A 19,445-nucleotide genomic window follows, 5' to 3' on the forward strand; every position below is an offset into this window, starting at 1 on the left:
CTAACACAAAACGATATATCAAATTGGAAATGATTGAAATGCAGTTCGTCATACATGTTTATTCATCCCACCGTCATTAACAATTCTCAACTCTGCCGTTGTTCCCTTCGAGATCTACAACCTGTTTTAGATGCAGAACGATTAGTGTGTCAGAAATACTCCTGTCATGGCCAAGCAAGTCCTACAAATTATAAGTGTCATTTATTTAAAATATAACTATTTGAGGTTAGTCTTTTTGCAATTTGAATTAATATTTACGAAAAACTTCCAAACCATTTTACCTTCACTTTTCCCAGTCAAATTCTAGACAGCTGATTCTGATGTAAGAATTAAATCCTGCTCACATACTGTCAGTTCAGAGTGAAATATGTGGCTAACATTGTCATCGAGTCATGAGAGAAACCGTTGTTTCCTTTGCCACAGCAAATTCAAAATGTTTCAACTAAAACATAGCAGTGTGAGAAACAGAGCTGACAGGTCAGTATGTTACTTTGGGAGTACATCTTGTCCTCCTCCTCCTCTCCACTGTTCTGAAAGCACAGAATAATAGCTTAGATAAATATGGCCGACCACAGGTTGAACTGCTTTCAAATCAAGTGGAATTCGATAGAGGGAGTGGAGGGAGGAGTATTGAGATGCCCCCCTGATTGACTTTCTATCAACCAGCACTTGCATACTGGCCTCTCAGCACTAACTTATGACTCAGTTGCGACATCCTCTTAAATAATCAGTCCAAAAAAATGACCAACAACACTTTGTGCTGAATAAAATTAAACAATCGTTATGAAAATAAAAACACCATTCAGAAAGATTGTCTCTTGGGGGAGGGTATAATGAACTTCATTGAATGAAGCAGGAGTATTCCGAGCAATCAGATTTAGCGGTGGGAGGAGATGTGTTTGGGGGAGGGGCTTGAGATATGTTTGTTGGGAAGTGTAGTTCCAAGCCCTTGTGTACTTTTCATGCGTTCAACATTGCTCCTGGAAGCTTGGATAAGTAGGATGAAAGTAAGACAGTATTGCTTTTATTTTTTTTGGTTGAGTCATTGCTCTGGTTAGAGAGGCAGGGTGGAAGCCATTTTGAGATTGGGCTTGTTAACATGCCTTGGCCATTTGACAGTCTGTCTGAGGTTGTCGATGTGGACTGTTGCAGTGATAGTGTACGTCAAGCTGTTATGGAGGTACTGCAATGGATGGATGGATAGAAGGATGGATGGAAGTGAAGCCTCGATCATGAGGTCACGGATGACAGTCTCTAAGGAATTGCACTTTGTCTGAGGGCACATGCTGCCTGGAGCCGGTATGGGCTGCTTCCAAACTTGGACCTGAGCAACAGTCATTCTTTAATCTGCAAAAACAGATGAAACACGAGAATCCCCGATTAAATTCACAAGGCAACACAAAACCAGCAGTACAAAACAATATACAAAAAATAAAAAACCCATCTCACTTAAATAGCTTAGCCATCTAATAAGCAAATGAAAGCAAGACGGCCCAGTAATGTGCGGTGTTGACATATATGTGTGACGAGATGGCGTCTCGAGTGTGGTTACCTCGGTGACGACCCCTGCAGCTATGGTGGAGCCCACGTAGCGCAGCATGAAGCGGCCCAGCTCCTTGAAGTCCTTATAGAGCTCCAACGCCACGGGCCGGTGAGTCTGGATCTCTACGATAGCGTTCATCCCCTTCCCCAAACACCTGAGCAACGACCAGCAGGTTAGCCTCACACGCCTCCCTTCTTAGAACACATGGTCAACATCCATACTCTTCCCTTCTTAGAACACTTGGTCAACATCCATACTCTTCCCTTCTTAGAACACTTGGTCAACATCCATATGCCTCCCTTCTTAGAACAATTGGTCGACATCAACACTCTTCCCTTCTTAGAACACAACATCCACACGCATTAGTTTCACTCACTTTGGTTTCTTCTTGATCACCTCTCCACTGCTCTTGTGTAGAACACTCACCAGCTTCCTGATGGTGGCTGGCTCACTCACAGTCTGGTAGTGCAAAAGTACCTGCCCGTGCACAAACACACACACAATATATATATATATATACACACATATATATATACACTGAGAGAAGCACTTACAGTATAGAAGCATGAGTACGCAGTCATGAACATATACCTATCCATTTAGAGGCTGTTCATGTACAAGAGTAAGGGTTGTAGGGTGATAAGCGTGTGTGTGTGTGTGTGTGTGTGTGTGTGTGTGTGTGTGTGTGTGTGTGGCAGCCACTCACAGGGAAGCCCTTGGTGACGGGGACCTCGATGTTGAAGAGCAGCACGCGGGCCTTGAAGCGGGAGCAGGCTCGAATCGGCTCCTTGGGGTCGCAGAAGACACAGCCCACACTGGGTGGAACACACACGCACACACACACACACACACTTTTGTAACTTTCCTGGTCCGACGCGACACGATATGTGATCTCCCCCAAACGAGTCAGTCCTGAGAGATGGGCGGCAGTGTGAGAGAGCCTTACTTGATCTTGATGATGTCCATGCCGGTCACCGTGAGGCTGACATGGTCCCCGGCCGCGGCCCAGTCCAGGGGCTCGTCGTGGAGGGTGATGCCTGGAGGAGGGGTGGGGAGAAGGGGTGGGGAGAAGGGTTGTAAATCGACGGCGCATAAAGAGATGTTTGCCAACCGCCACTAGGTGGCACTGCGGGACTGTTCGGCGATCCTGGTGTCACATCCTGTCGAACGACGCTGGTGTGGAACTTTTTCTCTTGCATCTAACTGTGAGGGTAGAAATGTGTGTGCGTGTGTGTGTGTGTGTGTGTGGCTCAATGATCTCGAGAACTGGGCGGTGTATCGAGTCGATTTTCGGCAGGTGCATTACTCAGGAGTCAGGACCCAAGGAAGTTGTTCGGATGAGCGGTTGGCCACAAATGGATAGAAACATGTTCTGCGCATTGTTGAGCTGCACCAAAGCATTCGAGCCATGGATCACTCCAATATGGTATCCCAGCCCGTTCAATCCAGCACATCACTAATAATAATCATCAAATGATCATCATAATAATAATAATAATCAGGAGGACCTTTAACAGTGCAGGTCTCGTTTGGGGGCATGGCCAGGACTCGGTCTCCATTCTGGATGTAGCCAGCCTCAATCTTCCCTGTCACGCAGAACCCTGAACCTTGGTCTGGATACACACACACACACACAGAAGGGTTAGACTCCAGGCCCGCTGCAGACCGGTCACCCTTGTTGTCCGGGCAGCCCGAGCACCGCGTGTTGAGAGAGTGGTGCGCTCACCTTTAAATACATCAGAGACACACAGTCTGAAGGGCTTCTCTACAGACCTCTGAGGAGACTTGAAGGAATCTGCAGGGGAGGAGAGGAAGGAGAGACAGGGGGCGAGAGAGAGAGAGAGAGAGAAGGACGAGAGAGGGGGCGAGGGAGAGAGGGGACAGCAGGGAAGGGAGAGAGACGTCAAGAGGAAACCCCCCCAAAACGAAATCTCAGCAGCTACGCCCGAAGAACTGAAGCGTGCCTCAAGACTCATCAATCTCTGAGCCCCGTCGTCAGCATGTGACCTGAAACAGGACTAGGGTTGTGAGGTCGGTGCTTTTATCCAGCTCAGAGGGGAAATTTCATTGAGACATTACAGCTGGAGGGATGACAAACACAATCAAGAAACTGAAAGAAAACAATACACGGGGGGGTGTAAACGGGGGGGGGGGGGGGGGGGATAATCCACAGGGTTCGTTCACAGAAAACAACTGGGCGCGGGTGGCACTGTGGGGGTCGTGGGGTGTGATGTGGGGGGGGGGGGGGGGGGGCGTACCGATCTGTTCCAGCAGACTGGGGCCAGAGTACCAGGAGGTGAGCTCAGACACGGTGCACCTGGAGGTCAGGTTCTCCCCGGACAGCCCACTGGTGGGGACGTAGAACACGTCCGAGTCCTGGGAGAAGCACAGCAGGGGGGGAGGGGGGGAGGAGGGGGGTTAAGGGGGGTCTGGTTGTAGCCGAGCAACGTGGGGAGCGGTCAGTGTACGGTGGTGAGGTCACGGGGGTGTGGTCGAGGCCCCCACCTTGAAGCCCGCCTGCTTGAGGAAGTGGCCCAGTTTGGACACGATCTCCTGGAATCTCTCCTGTTGCCAGCTCACCTGTTGGGAACGCACACATTCACATTTATGCGTTTAGCAGATGCTTTTATCCAAAGCCACTTCCAAGACACACGACGCAAATGAAAAAGTCTGTCGATGGAGAGGGGGGACGGGGGGGGACGGTTGCCGTAGCGACAAGGCCAAAGGCGCCCGCCTGACCTGGTCCATCTTGTTGACGGCGACGGCGAGCTGCGTGACCCCCAGGGAGCGCACCAGCAGGCCGTGTTCCCGCGTCTGCCCGCCAGCCTCGAACCCCGCCTCAAACTCCCCTCTGCTGGCGTCCACCACCAGCACGGCCACGTCCGCCTGCGCACACACACACATTACTACATACACACACACACACACACAGCCATACACAAACATACAGCTACACGTGCAAAACACACACACAGTTAGAGACACTTCGGCACAGACAGAAGGGGCTCGTGATGTGACAGCACACACTGTTTCTTGCGGGGTGGGGGGAGGCTGAGAAAGAGCTGGCGTACCACAGTGAAAGTGTTTACTCCTCGTACGAGAACCCCTTAGTCACTCCTCGCGCACGCACACACATTCACACGAGATGAAACGCAACTGGAAAGGCAGACCAGAGAAATGACAGTCATCCGGTGAAACGCTGAAATTACTTACACACCCCTAAACGCAGACAGACAGAAACGCACACACGCACGCACACACAGTGCCTGCAGAGAACTCCACCCAAACCCACACTGTCACCAAGCCCTGCCTGGGGTGTGGTACGTTTAACAGTTTAAACAGACCGCCGTCAATTACCGCCAGATCAATTACCTGGACGTAATTCATCTTTGTGCCGCCTTCTGGTCACAATGACCCGAAGGTTCACAACGACCCATCGTTGTGCTGCGACAACTTTACCCAATACAAAAACAAACTAGAGAGGATACAATTTCTGGGGAAATTGTAGGGTGTGCTTGCTTGCGTCGGTTGCACAGGGGTCTGTATATTTTTATATAAAAATGCATCGGGCCTACTTATTATTTATAAAGATTACATAGATTTAAAAGCATCTTTTTTTTGCTGCTCATTTACAACTCAAAATACGAGTGAAGTGTAGAATTAAATATGATGTCTTCTCATTTCCCCTGCAAGAGGCAGCTGACAGGCTGAATCAAAACGAATACATTTGGCAGACCGGTGTACAAATGGACCTAATCTCTATGACTTAAACGTCCTTTTAAGTTGTCCCTTCTCGTGATATTTTCAGGCATTTAGCCTACTCATATTGCATTCATTAATTAATAAAGAACCCCCTTTGAAGATTATTCTACGACTTTACCGGCAGAAGATAGAATCGCGATTCAAACAGTACCATCTGCTAACTGAAAATATGCCCCCAAAAACGTAAATAAGCTTGACATTTATTTAGTGGAAAATAGCTCATTCATAAAAAGCTCACTGGTAGCGATCATTGTCAGTAACAACTCAAAATGCGATATAGCCCTGTGTGGAGAAGCTGCCCCGGTAAATTCTACTACTACAGTACAGTACTAGACTACTGCTGTGTTCGTCTTGATAGCGATTGCGTTGGTTGAATTCGATTAAACGTTCCGTTGTACGGTTTAGGCTGAAATTAATTATTTTCATGAACAGATTGACAAAGTTTAGGCTGTGGCAATGAAGTTCAGGTTAGTAGTCAGATAGTTTCCCTACTGAAAGACTTTTGAGTAAGGGGAGTGCCGAACATGTTCTGGTGCCGTTTGACTTAAACAGCTGAGGAGTTGTTGTTAGCTACTCACACTAGTGTCTCGGGTACAGTAGGCTACAGCGTTGCAGTGAGCTACACTGGTTTGAAACCACAGGTAATGGTAATTTCACCAACAAATCGTTTACTAATGTCAGAATAAATCCTACAACGAAAATGTATATGTGAGGAATGTTTATTTTAACGATTGAAAACAGATACATCATAGACCACTGTAGTATGTGTTGCCCGGGCAACACAGGCTAATGTCATGATGCTAATATGTCAGTGAAATAGTAGACTACTGTTTCCGAAAGTAGATGTACTTCCTTAATAATATCAGCTTATATTGTACATTACACATCACAATTGTGTGTCATATCACAAAGTAAAATGAGTAAATATTTATCACCCTGGCCTCTTTGTTTGTGGCGTTTCTGCAGCTGCCTTGCAGTAAAGCTATAGTTAGCCTAGCTATCCCCCAAGTTAACAGATGCGAAACGAATGTTCTGCCAAAGGTAGTCACGCGTGTTTTCGTGACATTATTGCAGACCGGTGTAAAAATTGACCTAATCTCTATGATTTAAACGTCATTTTAAGTTTTTCTCTTCTCATGATATTTTCAGGCATTTAGCCTACTCATATTGCATTCATTCATGAATAAACAACCCCTTTGAAGATTATTCTACGACGTTACCGGGCAGTAGAAGATGGAATCGCAATTCAAACGGTACCATCTGCTAACTGAAAATATGCCCCCCAAAACGTAAATAAGCTTGACATTTATTTAGTGGAAAATTGCTCATTCATAAAAAGCTCACTGGTAGCGATCATTGTCAGTAACAACGCAAAATGCGATATAGCCCTGTGTTGAGAAGCTGCCCCGGTAAATTGTACTACTACGGTACAGTACTAGGCTACTGCTGTGTTGGTCTTGGTAGCGATTGCGTTGGTTGAATTGGATGTAACGTTCCGTTGTACGGTTTAGGCTGAAATTAATTATTTTCATGAACAGATTGACAACGTTTAGGCTGTGGCAATGAAGTTCAGGTTAGTAGTTAGATAGACTTTTGATTTAAGTAAGGGGAGTGCCGAACATTTTCTGTCGCCGTTTGACTTCCTAAACAGCTGTGTACTGTAGCTAGATGTTTTTGTAGTGTGTCTCGCGTAAGCTACAGCGTTGCAGTGAGCTACACTGGTTTGAAACCACAGGTAATGGTAATTTCACCAACAAATCGTTTTCTAATGTCAGAATAAATCCTACAACGAAAATGTATATGTGAGGAATGTTTATTTTAACGATTGAAAACAGATAACGCTACATCATAGACCACTGTAGTATGTGTTGCCCGGGAAACACAGGCTAATGTCATGATGCTAATACTTCAGTGAAATAGTAGACTACTGTTTCCGAAAGTAGATGTACTTCCTTAATAATATCAGCTTATATTGTACATTACACATCACAATTGTGTGTCATATCACAAAGTAAAATGAGTAAATAGTTATCACCCTGGCCTCTTTTCTTGTGGCGTTTCTGCAGCTGCCTTGCAGTAAAGCTATAGTTAGCCTAGCTATCCCCCAAGTTAACAGATGCTAAACGAATGTTCTGGCAAAGGTAGTCACGCGTGTTTTCGTGACGTTAGTGACGCAGTGACGTTAGTAACGTCAGTGACTGTGGCTAGCAAATTAGCCACCGTTAACTTCACTTTTCGCCACAAAAACTTAATTTAAGCTTAAACCATGCAACGGAACGTAAATTCCAATAGAAGCAACTCAATCGCTACCAAGACGAAACTTTTGACACCTACGTTGTCTATGTAGGCCAAGTATTTACTGAGTTTTAGGGGGGCAAAAAAAATAAAAAAAAATAATAATAATATATATGTGAGAGAACAAAGGATGTGCTCTCGCCGAAGGCTTGAGCACACCCAATAAAAAGCATTTTCTTTTAACCTTCGCGCTGCGCGGGGGGGGGGGGGGGGTGTGAGACAGCCTGACGGTTAAAAGAAAATGCTTCACTTTATTTCTGTATGAGGTAAAGTTGTCACAACACGTGGGGGGGGGGGGGGTGTGAGACAGCCTGACGGTTAAAAGAAAATGCTTCACTTTATTTCTGTATGAGGTAAAGTTGTCACAACACGTGGGGGGGGGGGGGGGGGGGGGGTGTCACAGTGACTGAAGGGTCACGAATGACCCGAAGATAACACAAGGGTTAATCTGCGTTTCATTTCTCCCAGGGGTTAGGTCAAGAGTGAGGAGCCCAATGCGGAGACCGCGAAATGAAGACCTTCTTTTCCCTTCTTAAGAATTTCCTTTGGATTAGACAGAAATAAATAACTGACACACATACACACACGGTACCTGTGCAGCTCCAGTGATCATGTTAGGGATGAAGTCCTTGTGTCCCGGGGCGTCCATCAGGGTGACGACTTTAGACGCGGTCTCGAACTTGGTCATCCCCACGTCCATGGTCACCCCTCTGATCACACACAGTTCAACCAGTCACCCACTGGACAGCCGTTTGGCATCCCATGTCACAAAGGACATGCGCAAAAAGGACTGTGTGCATATGAAAGTATATGTATACAAGTGTGTATTTATGTACTGAATGTATGTGTGTGTGTACGTGTACCTGTCCCTCTCCTCGCCAGTCTCATCCAGGACCCAGGCGTAGGCGAAGGAGGCTTTGCCGGCCTTCTTGGACTCCTGCTCGTACTTGTGCATGGTGCGCTTGTTGACGTTCCCCAGCAGGTACAGCAGATGGCCCATCAGGGTGCTCTTCCCCGCGTCCACATGGCCTGGAGACAGGGACATGGGGGGGGGGGGGGGGGGGGGGGGGTGGAGACAAGAGATGGATGGAGGGATGTAGAAGAGAGGGATGGGCGATGGAGAGGGGGACGGTGGAAAGCAGGATGGAGAGATAGGGGAAGGAATGAGAGAAGAGAGTGAGTGCAGACAGGGAGAGGTGGGGAAGGGGAGAGAGATTGCAGACAGGGAGAGGTGGGGAAGGGGAGAGATTGCAGACAGGGAGAGGTGGGGAAGGGGAGAGATTGCAGACAGGGAGAGGTGGGGAAGGGGAGAGAGAGTGCAGACAGGGAGAGGTGGGGAAGGGGAGAGAGACAGAAGTCAAGGTAACGGCACCGTGGGAAACCTCTCACTGAAACCACTGAGTCACCCTCAGACGCTAGCGAAAGCAGGCTAGTCCCTCTCCCTCTCTCTCTGTGGGTACGTGCACAGTCCATCATCCAGCCCACCCCTACCCACCAATGACCACCAGGTTGAGGAGGGGCTTGCCCCCCTGCCTCTTCTCCAGCTCGGCCTTGATGTCGAGCTGCTGCCTGGCCTTCCCTGGCGTCCGGCCCGGGGTGGTGGTGGTGGTGGTGGGCTCCTCCCCTGCTCCGGAGCCCCTGGAGGGGGTCTCGGGGCGCCTGGAGGGGGTCTCGGGGCGGGAGACGTCGTCTGGGCTGCCCCCGCGCCGCCCGGGGGGGATGAGGAGGCCGTTCTCCTCCACGCTGGAGGGACATGGAGACACCACAACCAAGCGTGTTATCACGGCGTTAACGGCGAACAGCGTTTTGCCGGGAGCACGGAGACGCGCTGGTGGGTTTGGGGTGTACGTCGGGGGCACGGATTTGAGGGTTTGTGAAGTGTGTGTGTACTAGTTACCTTGGCACTTCAAAGCCCATGGTCTGTTTCTTGCCTGAGATCGTCATTCGGGCCACTTTGGGGACAACCTCACAGTCTAGTTTATTAGGCCCATCTCTGCTTTTAGCTACGGGAGAGAGAGAGAGAGAGAGAGAGAGAGAGAGAGAGAGAGAGAGAGAGAGAGAGGAAGAGAGAAACACTCACATAACTGAGTCTATTTTTATATCCATGTACATGTACCTGTGGTATACTGGACATCCTGCAGAGCACACACACACACACACTTGAGTGGGGGCCCTATTGAGCACATACGGTAGCGGTCGTCTAAGTGGTTGAGGAGTAATCAATGTAGGCTACGCACACACACGCACAGCGGAGCGTTCCCTGGCTGTCACATGCTTCAAAATGAGGACAGAGGAACTTATCTAGAAGCGTTCTAGCCAGACCCACCAGAGGTCTGTGGTCTGGACCAGCACTGTCGAGGCCTGCGCCCTTCTCGTTCCTCTCCCAGTGTCACCAGTCATACCAGGACAGTGGTGATTCATACGCACTGGGGCTGCACAACTCTGCTGTGTGTGTCGGGTGTGCATTGGCGGCAGGCGGGCCGCGAAAGGGTTAATTTCAGAACTGACGGTTGCCACTCCCCGTCGCCGTGGAAACAGAACGTTGACACAGCATTTTGTAGAGAGAATTGAAAGTGGGTAGCATTAAGGGCTGAGAGGGTGCACACACATATATATACACACACACACACATATTCCCCATCACACACACACACACCTCTGCAAAGGGTAGTGTTCTGGTTTAATAATAAAGTTTTTAAAAAACCTTCCCCCAGCCCAGAGGAGGATAAAGATGATCCAGTCTTGGTCGACTTTCTCTAACCCAGTCCTCTCAGTATGACTCACTCTGGTTGACGAGAAAATCCCCCTTTTTTCCCTCAGACGCGATTCACAAAAACAGAGGTTTGCTCGCTGCACAGTCAGAAAGCCCTGACTCACCGGAGCCTACGTGCGTCGAGATGAGATCAGAAGGGGAAGGATGCGGTGGTCGTCACACAACGCCACCCGTTCATCCAGGCTTCATTCACACATTCACGTCTCTGTGAATGTGTGAATGGTCTTGACAAACCTGAACCGCTTAGAGGTGCTGCAAAGGCCAATTCCATGAGTTGCTTCTTGGTACATTATGTACGCGTGAAATGAGTGGCTGGAAAGCATGTGCAAAGCTCTAAAACATTGTCGCACTCAAACGTGGAGTTAGACCGTTGAACGGTTTCTCACCCGTTTTCAACTCGAGGTGTTGTTTAGGCGGGGCAAAACCCAACCTATCTACGTCACAGCCACCTATCTACGTCAGATCACAGACGCTTTATATGACCTGCATTCTGTTCCTCAGCTGGTACGATGCAAAGACAAAGTCATTAACACATGAAACACTCAGAGACTGCAGGTAGGTCTGTTCTGATATCTGCAATTGATTTAGCTATTGCTGCTCTTGTTGCTAAATTCAATAAATTCGAGGGGGCGGAGCTTCAGCTCCTTCAGGCGACACGCCCCCCCAGTCTCAAGCAGAAAAGAAAGCAGAGAATCGTGATTTTCTCACGATTTCAAAGCCTAATTTAACATACTTGTCGGTGTTTTTTTCCCCAGTCGCATTTGGATGGGTAGTTAACGACACATTCTTCTGTGGTGTGATGAACTTCTGCTTAGCAGCCACTTTAAGGAGCTAGAATAATAAGACAACACTATTAATACCCCGGGGTCGTCTGTAGTCTTAGACTACCGGAGGGTAGATCAGAAGGGTAATGGGGATCTCAGTTCCCTCTGTACACTTCCCAGAAACAGTTCCCAATCTTTCCTCTCATCAAAAATAACATTTTAAAAAGTTTGCAGTCATATTAGCCTAAATACACAGTCACCTGCCCATCCCGTTCTTGCTACACAAATACAAGTGAATGATGGCTTTTTGGTTGCCCTGAGGGGTCTTCAAACAACTCAAACAGTCGTTTCTTTGGCCAAGTTCCTGGAGGGCTGAAACCAGGATGTTAGCTACTGTTGATACTGGTTTTGTAAACAGTTTGTCTGTGTTCCAGCTCCAGGTATTCCCCTGAGAAGGTAAGACCCCTTGGAGTGTGTCAAGGGTGGGTGTGAGTCACCCGGCCCCACACCCTGCCCCGGGGTGCTGAGCTCGCGCAGGTGGGGGGAGAAGTAGGGCTTGGAGCAGGATATGCAAATGTGAGGCTCCTGTTAAGATCCCCCCCACCACCACCACCACCACCACCACCACCACCACCACCACCACCACCACCGTGCTATCCTCAAGTATGGAATGTTCTGGAAAACCGGTTTCACTTTAGCTTCAGGCCTTAGTTCTAACATTCGGTAGATCAATATTCCAACCATGTCCCACTAAGTATTGTCCCTTGTCAATTAACATCCGTTTGTCGTTGAAAACTACATTTAGCCACCAGGGTGCGCTAAGAGTTTAAAGAGCTTTTGGGCAATGCGTATGAAAACCGCTTAAATATGTCTCCTCGTATCAACATCACTCATCGGGGTTTAGTGCCTGGTTATGGATTTGAATAAAACATTTGCATGTCTTCAATGCAGGCCATTCATGCTGGGGTGTGGACTGTACCACCTGTTCACCAAGCAGTGTGTTTTCCCTTGTGCTCGTGTTGTACAGAGCCAAGAGCATAGCCTATAACCCAGACCCTCTCACTGCCTCCAGAGGTGGGTCCTGGCGGGGGAAATCCAGTCGGCAGGCTCTGGCCCGAGACGACGCAGATTTGGCCGCATTTTCAGCTCAACCAAAGCATGGCCTCTGCTTTCTTTATAAAAAGGTAATGGTTGGGCACAGGGGCCCATGCATTGTCCAGGTGTCCTCTCAATGCAGCGCTCCAGACTGCTATGCCTTATTTGGAGAGGTGTTTGGGTGCAAATCAGCCCGTCTGAGTGAGGGGAGAGACTGGATGAGACATTTCAGCTGTACAGGGATGAGTCACACAGGCAGGGACACAGACAAGAGGTTTTCTTTTTTTGAAGGTGCTCAATGCACAGGACCTCCCGGCCCCAGATCGCTCAAACACTCCTGCAGGTCAAAACCTTCAAGCAGAAAAAAAAGAACGAACCCGTAACAGAATATAGACTGACGACATGGCTCTACCACTGCAGCCCTGTAGGGCCACAGAGCCCTGCGTCATTTGCTGTTCAACCAAACAGAAAAAGGTTGTAGTGTGTGTGTGTGTGTGTGGGGGGGGGGGGGGGGGGGAAATCTGTGCCCAGCCAACGGTAATGGACCAGGCCAAAAAGGACCCATGCCGAACAACAGTGCAGCGCTTCGGGAAAAAAAAAATCCGCAACTGTCGTATCCAATCTCAGATCGCACACCGGAACGGCCCAGAAGCCTCCAGAAGCATTTCCGCCCACGGAAATGACAGCTGCGTGTCCTGCGCCCTGCATCCACCCCGTCCTCTGACCACTCGTCAGGACTGACGCCGCTTTTTCCAAGAGAAGCAACCGTGTGGCGTGCTCTGCAAACCCCGTGCTGCAAAACACCTAAAGGGTACTTGATCTTCAGCCCTCTCCGCTGAGCTGAGAGACACCATCAGATTTTCCTACGTAGGTGGTGACAAAAGAGAGAGCGAGCGAGACAAGAGTCGAGTGATCGAATGAGACGAGGTTGACATTTCTCCAGTGTCTTGTGCTTCCTGCCCCAAACCCACACCAGATCTCCTGCAGAGCACAGATGACTGACAACAGCTGGACATCCAAACCCACAGTTGTACTTTATGAAACACACAAGAACACACACACACACGTTCATCAACGCACTTTTCATCAAAGACACGTTGAAAGAAAGCTGGTCACGACAACAGCTTTTACAGCAGAGGAAAACTATTCTTTCACCTCGTTTCAACCAACTGTTATCACACTACTTTGTACTACACCCTTTGGGTTTAGGAACTCAACCCAACGCAAACACACAAGACTAGCAGAAGTCAGTCATAACCTAGAGGTCCTGAGAGAAACCACAGAATTGGTCCTTGTGTCAACCCCTCCAGACAGCAGAAACACACACATGTACACCCATCATCTCACGTAGCCTACACCTTCCCACAGGCCTTCAGCAGAGCAAACACACACACACACACACACAAACAAGACAGACAGGTACATAGATGAGTTATGTATTTCAGTACTGATAATACCAAACTTCAAATGAGTTCACACCCTTTCCATAAAAAATGGCACGCCTTATACCTACCCTTAAAAAAAAAATCTAAAAATAAAAAGAAATTACTCAAATAAAGGTAGATGAAGCGTCCACTTCATAAAAATAAAACATAAAAGAAGAAAAACACAGGTTGACACAAGGGTTGATTCTTTTATTGTGTTGACAGGCAAACTTAAAAATCAGGTTTCAAATGTTCAGAAGGCTCTTTGACTGCTCAAGATATGAGGTGTGTGTGTGTGTGTGTACGAGTGTTGTATCCCAGACTACCAGTACTGTACGTGCCTTTGCATCTTGGCAAGTGTGGTGGATCTGGTGTGTGTGAGTGTCTTCACACAGTGTAATACATATTCACTTATGGGATCAACTCCAGGTGTCTCCCCCCTCCCCCCTCCCCCCTTCCCACCACACACCCAGTGGTAAACCAGCACAATGGTTAACTGATCCATATTTCCGAAAGCAGAGGCACACCTGCAAAGCCGATCAACCTCTCGAAACCCCTTACCATCTTTCTCCCTCTTCATGTAACTGTAGGCTACTCTCCGCTATAATGTCTGTCGAGCATGATACTTCATTCTAAATATCGTATTCCATTAAAAAAATGATCAATCATACAAAATGCAATAAAATGTCATGTAGACTGTCACTGTATACAAAAATAGAATTCAATCTACAAAAAAGTAGATGATTAACTAATTTAAAAAACACTTGTATTATTTACAAACTGTCCCATATATGCCCATATGCTAAAGAAAGAAATAATACATCTCTTGATTTCAGTCAATTTCCTGGTTGTTTCTACATATGCTCCACCATTAACACTGTAAGCTACAATCTTTTTGTTAGGTACGCTCTCACTGGTCTCCTCGGTCTACCTGGTAAAAGCCTTCTTCTGATTGGCTCGTACAACGTCGTCGGGTGACGGCGTGTCGAAGCCAAAGGGGGTGATGGGTAATAGAGGCGTCTGCTTCTTGGCTTTGAGCATCTGGGTCTGAGTAGCATACAGGAAGGCCCTGCAGGTCCTCGCTGGCCCCTGACCTCCTGGAGCCTTCATCATCCTCCTCCTCATCCTCCCCTCATGGCTGGCGGAGCGAACAAAAAGAGCGAGGGCAAACACGGAAGGTCGGGCGAAAATGGTGGGGTCCGACCCAAACCGCACCGCGGGGGGGGGTGACAGGTCGTCGTCGTGGCAATGCGGGGAGTCTCTGGGTGACTGGGCCATGAGGGTGCTCAGGTCCACACTCTGACCCGACCAGGGCCGCTTAGGGCTGGCCTGGACCTCTTCCCTTAGACTGTCTGACAACACCCTGCCCCCCAGAGTCTTCCCTGGAGACAGCAGGGAGGCCAGAGAGTATTCTGGGGTGTTGGAGGACGCGGCGGCGGTGGTGGTGGTTACGTGAAGAGAAGAAAGCTGAGACAGCGAGAGCGCCCCCGTTAGACCCGGGGGAGGAACCGGAAGCGACGGCTTGAACGGCGCGGACGCGGCGCTCTGTGGTTTGGGACGAGGCGCGCGGCTCTGAGGCCAAGAGAGCTCCCCCTGGAGGCCAGGAGGACCAGGGTTGTGCAGCTTGAAGAAGTGGGGGGATGGACCTAGTGTGGGAGACAGCGTGTGGTTGGCCTGGTGCTGGGCAGCCAGCTCAGACAGAGACTGGGTGTGCGCAGGTGCCGTCTTATCCCACCCCGTGACGTTCGGAGTCATGTTGCTATGGGGACCTGGGAGGGAGCTGTAGAGGGTGGGGCTACTGTTCGTGTGTTCCTGGATCAGTTCAGCCAATGACGGGCTCTGACGGGATTCCTCCCCCTTCCCTCCCCCACCGGTTGCTATGTCCACTGGTGGAGTGTTCTGGAAGCCAGCGCTGAGCCTTCCAAAGCCAGGAGGAGGCAGCAGCGCAGGACCTGTCGCTCGGGGGTTGCCTAGTGATAGACTACCCAGAGAGGCTGCAAGAACGGATGGAGGAGGGGCACGAGGGCCAGACCCAAACAGAGCGGTGGAGTGTAGAGACGCTAAAGTTCCCAGAGACAAGCCTGTCTGCAGGCCTGGCGACAAATGAGTAGGGGCGCTGGGGCCCAGAGACAGACTGGCCAATGAGGAGCCCCGCCCGGTGCCCCCCGGAACCGCCCCCTGACTTTTCTTCTCTGTCATGAGCTGGGCCAGGCTCATGCTGCTGCTACTACCCATCCCCGCAACTGTCAACGAGGGCTTACTGGAACCATCTAAAGGCAAACTTCCTAGGCCAGAGAAATTCAATTTCAGTTCTTCCTGGCTGTGAGCTTTGCCACCACTACTGACTGGGTTAGACGGGGGTTGCGCTAAGAGTTCGCTCAAGTTGAGGGGGCCGGCAGATGGACGGAGCGGGGTGCGTGTGTTGGCGGACAGGGCCGTCTCAAGTGTGTGTGTGTCAGGTACAGTTTCTGGGAGAAAAGCAGACAAGCAGGCTCCTTACCTTACGAAAGCCAATCGCAGTGGGCGAGAAGAGAGATGGGGGGGGCGGGCATCGTCGTGACAAAGACAAGAGAGGAAGGGGGGGGGGAAAGGCAGGCATTTCATTACAATGTGTCTACAAGGGAACAAACAGCATCTCAGCACTGCACACAATACACACATCTTAAGGGGAACGGTTACTAGTTGAAGTTTATGATGTCACTGACGGACTGATCTTGCACCAGGTGTACCTTTCTCTGGGTGGGGGCAAGTTGGGGCTTCCTGATTGGTCTTCACCACTGGTGCCGTCCCCTGGTTGGTTCTTGGCGTCTCCTTGGGGACTCTCTGTGGGAGGGGCGCCGTCCCACTGTCCCCAGACAGCACGGTATCCAGGGCCCTCTGGGGGTCAAAGCCACAGCCCAGGGCAGCCTGGGTCAGGACCAAGTCTGGTACCGTGTCTCCCAGTACTGCACGCATCTGGTCCAGACATGAGTACAGCTTGCCTATGAGAAAACCCACGCACGTTACAGTGGGAATAACACAGTGGTCATAGCCAAACACCCAGTTGATGCAGATGCTCAGATCCTGTGGTCGTCATGGTTACCCTGGTCGAGAGGGTCGAGGTTGGGGGTGATGGTAGGGGACGTGGGCATCTCCTCATCCTCACACTCCTCCTCCTCTACGGGTTCCACGTTGGGGGCCGCCCTCTCCTGACGGGAGTAGATGAACTGGGCCGCTGTGCAACAGATGACCGTCGTTTAACCGCAATGCTATCACACTTGGTCTAGATTCATATCAGACAGGCCAAGTAGGTGCCATCATGGTGCATACGAAACTCTAAAAGCTAATAAATGGTCACTGGTATAAGTTAAATTAGCACATTTTGGCACTCCTTTAGCCACTGACCTGTAGCTGGTGAGATGCAGTAGTCGTCATCCACAGACTGGCCGTACATGTCGTCATCGTCAAAGTCTGCGGGAACGTACACATAACAGATGAATAAAATGCTATTTTGTTGGTAGCCCTCTCACACAAACGGCTAAAGTAGTAGGCCTACGACATGTCTGACAGCTGCCACTCTGTCTCGTCAGCAATCCCAGGCGGATAGGCGTCGAACAGAATTATGTCAATACTGCACAAATCGTGCTGTATACACTGGCACAAGTACAGTATTTGATTGCTTATCTATCAAATGGATGACATTACTTTCAGAAATAAGTTTATGGTTACGTTAGATATCTAGTTAACTAGTAAGGTAGCAAGCTATGACCATGGGCTACCAGCATTAGCTGCAGCCACACGACAGCTGGATATACGTTGCTAGCGAACCTATCTAGGCAAGCCTGAAAAGAAGTTTGCGAACTGCTGTTTACAAAATAACTAGCCTAGCTATAGCCTAGGCTAGCTAGGCAATTAGCACAACATAAACATGTTCTATGGGTATCTATATATTGCTTATTAGCGGGCAAGTTAGAGGACTTAAACACAAGTATGTGTCTGTCTAAATGGCGCGTGCAACCCAATTAACACGAGTAATTAAATTGGTATTTTGCCGGCTAGCAATGTAGCTAGCTAATTCAGTAGAGATAGCTACATTAGCATGCATAGCTTTGCTGATGATGTAGCTCTACGTTAGCTAACCCGGCTAGCAAGAATTTAGTCCCGAGGCCTAGACTAGCCTTCAGGAATGAACAGCGTCGCCAAATCATCCGTATAATCTACCTTCATCGTAGTTATAACCTCGGACATTTCTATGTCGAGACATGTTGCCTTATTCGTCCAACTTCGGCCCCAAATAAAGGCGTTTTCGTCTCACAGACTGATGTAGCATGCGTTTCACTCCCCGACAGCCATATTGTAATGCAATGTGCCCAGTGTGTGCACACTCAAGATAGCTGTCACATGTTGCTAGCCAACTAGTCTAGTCCATTCATAACCGGGCACAGTGGGCAGTGTAGGTCACAAAAGCCTCAACTTTTCCTTCGGCCTAAGAGAGGCAAGACGGACAAGCCAATCTAATGCACAGATGAGCTTTTCATCTGGTTTATTATTGTGACACGTGTTGACATTATTGATATTTTTTGATTCGGTGGAGAAAATATGTTTAGATTCGTCGGCCCCTCGTAAAGCAGGCTACATGGTCTAATTATTCCAATTTCTCTGTAAAATAAACGGTTTTATGTCATATTCTTACTATGAAAAACTGCTTTCCTGAGCCAGAGTGCTGGTGGGTTGCTATAAATTAGTGGTAGCAGTCATTTTGGTTTGGCTCGATACATTGCTTTAGCAGGCATGATGGTGATTGAGAGATAAAATAAACCTTCCACCGCTGGGAGAAACAATAAACCTGAAGTATTTACCGTACAAACAACTGTTCCTACAGATAACCACACATCAGCACTTCAGTAGGCCTAGTGGAAAATCTGGCAGATTCCCTTAAATGTCTTTGTGTTAGTTGTTCTATGAAATGCAGTTTTGTGCTGGACTCCATAAGTGTCTTCATGAAAGCTTCAAGAGTTGTATTGAGTATCTTTTGTCTTTAGTCTTAGTTTAAAGGGGTTGCAAGATGTGGTGGAAAGTGCAGAGAACAACCACATGCACACATGCATACCCATACCCACCTGTTATGTTTGGGTGTGTGCATCCTCTTGTTCTGTAAAATGTTATAACCTTTGGTGAAAGCCCAGCTTGGCCCACCCTGTGCACAACACAAACAAACACACTCACACAAGGTGCATGTCACCCAAGTGAGTGACATCACTTTTTCCAATGCCCTTGGGTCACACAAGCTAGACCTAGACCCCACCTGTGCCTCACAAGCAGATGGAAAGAGAGGGGAGTGAATCAGTGTGGGGGTCTGATGTGATCTGTATCTAAAGGGAGGAGGATTGGGGCTGAAAATGTCAGACTAAAAATCTGATACTACCAATGATGCAGTCAGATCAGACAGCACATCTGTATGACAGATGAAATATGAGGTTGTGCGTGTGTGTGTCCCCTGTCTAAAAATAGGCCAGAGTTAAGAGACACACCTGCTTAGGTAACTCTGGAAACCTTTTCAATGGGGTGGCTTATGTTGCAGGTGGCAGTTTGTCATGAAGTGGCCTAGATAGAGGGAGATTGGGGAAAAAGAAGGAAAGAGAGAGTATGAGAAAGAAAGAGGACGTTAACGAAGAAAGGAGAGGTCTCATTTGATAGTGACAGTGATGATGTCATGACGGGAGATAGACAGTTGTATTGTGCCCTGGGTTTCACCTCAAGTTAGGGTGTGTGTGTGTATGCGTGTGGAGAGAGATTGAGTGTGCTTACGT

At 48.7% G+C, this 19,445-nt stretch overlaps 1 protein-coding gene across 2 annotated transcripts; it reads right to left on the bottom strand.

The window, feature by feature from the left end:
• Positions 1-44: 44 nt before the first annotated feature.
• On the bottom strand, positions 45-17,988 carry hbs1l (HBS1-like translational GTPase). 2 transcript variants are annotated; one of them, XM_067241377.1, is made up of 18 exons: positions 17,857-17,988; positions 17,041-17,106; positions 16,739-16,870; positions 16,386-16,637; positions 9,498-9,603; positions 9,096-9,343; positions 8,464-8,629; positions 8,193-8,310; positions 4,283-4,429; positions 4,049-4,123; positions 3,802-3,919; positions 3,270-3,338; positions 3,052-3,156; positions 2,490-2,580; positions 2,250-2,358; positions 1,920-2,020; positions 1,553-1,697; positions 45-1,347 (listed from the first exon to the last, which is right to left on the bottom strand). In XM_067241377.1, the coding sequence occupies exons 1-18, from the start codon at positions 17,897-17,899 to the stop codon at positions 1,336-1,338; spliced, it is 2,103 nt and encodes a 700-aa protein (XP_067097478.1). In that variant the 5' UTR covers positions 17,900-17,988; the 3' UTR covers positions 45-1,335. The 2 variants fall into 2 exon arrangements, with proteins under 2 accessions (XP_067097478.1, XP_067097479.1); XM_067241378.1 differs by lacking the exons at positions 45-1,347; positions 1,553-1,697; positions 1,920-2,020; ... (9 more) ...; positions 9,096-9,343; positions 9,498-9,603 and adding an exon at positions 13,856-16,151.
• Positions 17,989-19,445: the final 1,457 nt, after the last annotated feature.

This window comes from Osmerus mordax, chromosome 8 (assembly GCF_038355195.1).
Source record: "Osmerus mordax isolate fOsmMor3 chromosome 8, fOsmMor3.pri, whole genome shotgun sequence".
NCBI classification, from domain to species: domain Eukaryota; kingdom Metazoa; phylum Chordata; class Actinopteri; order Osmeriformes; family Osmeridae; genus Osmerus; species Osmerus mordax.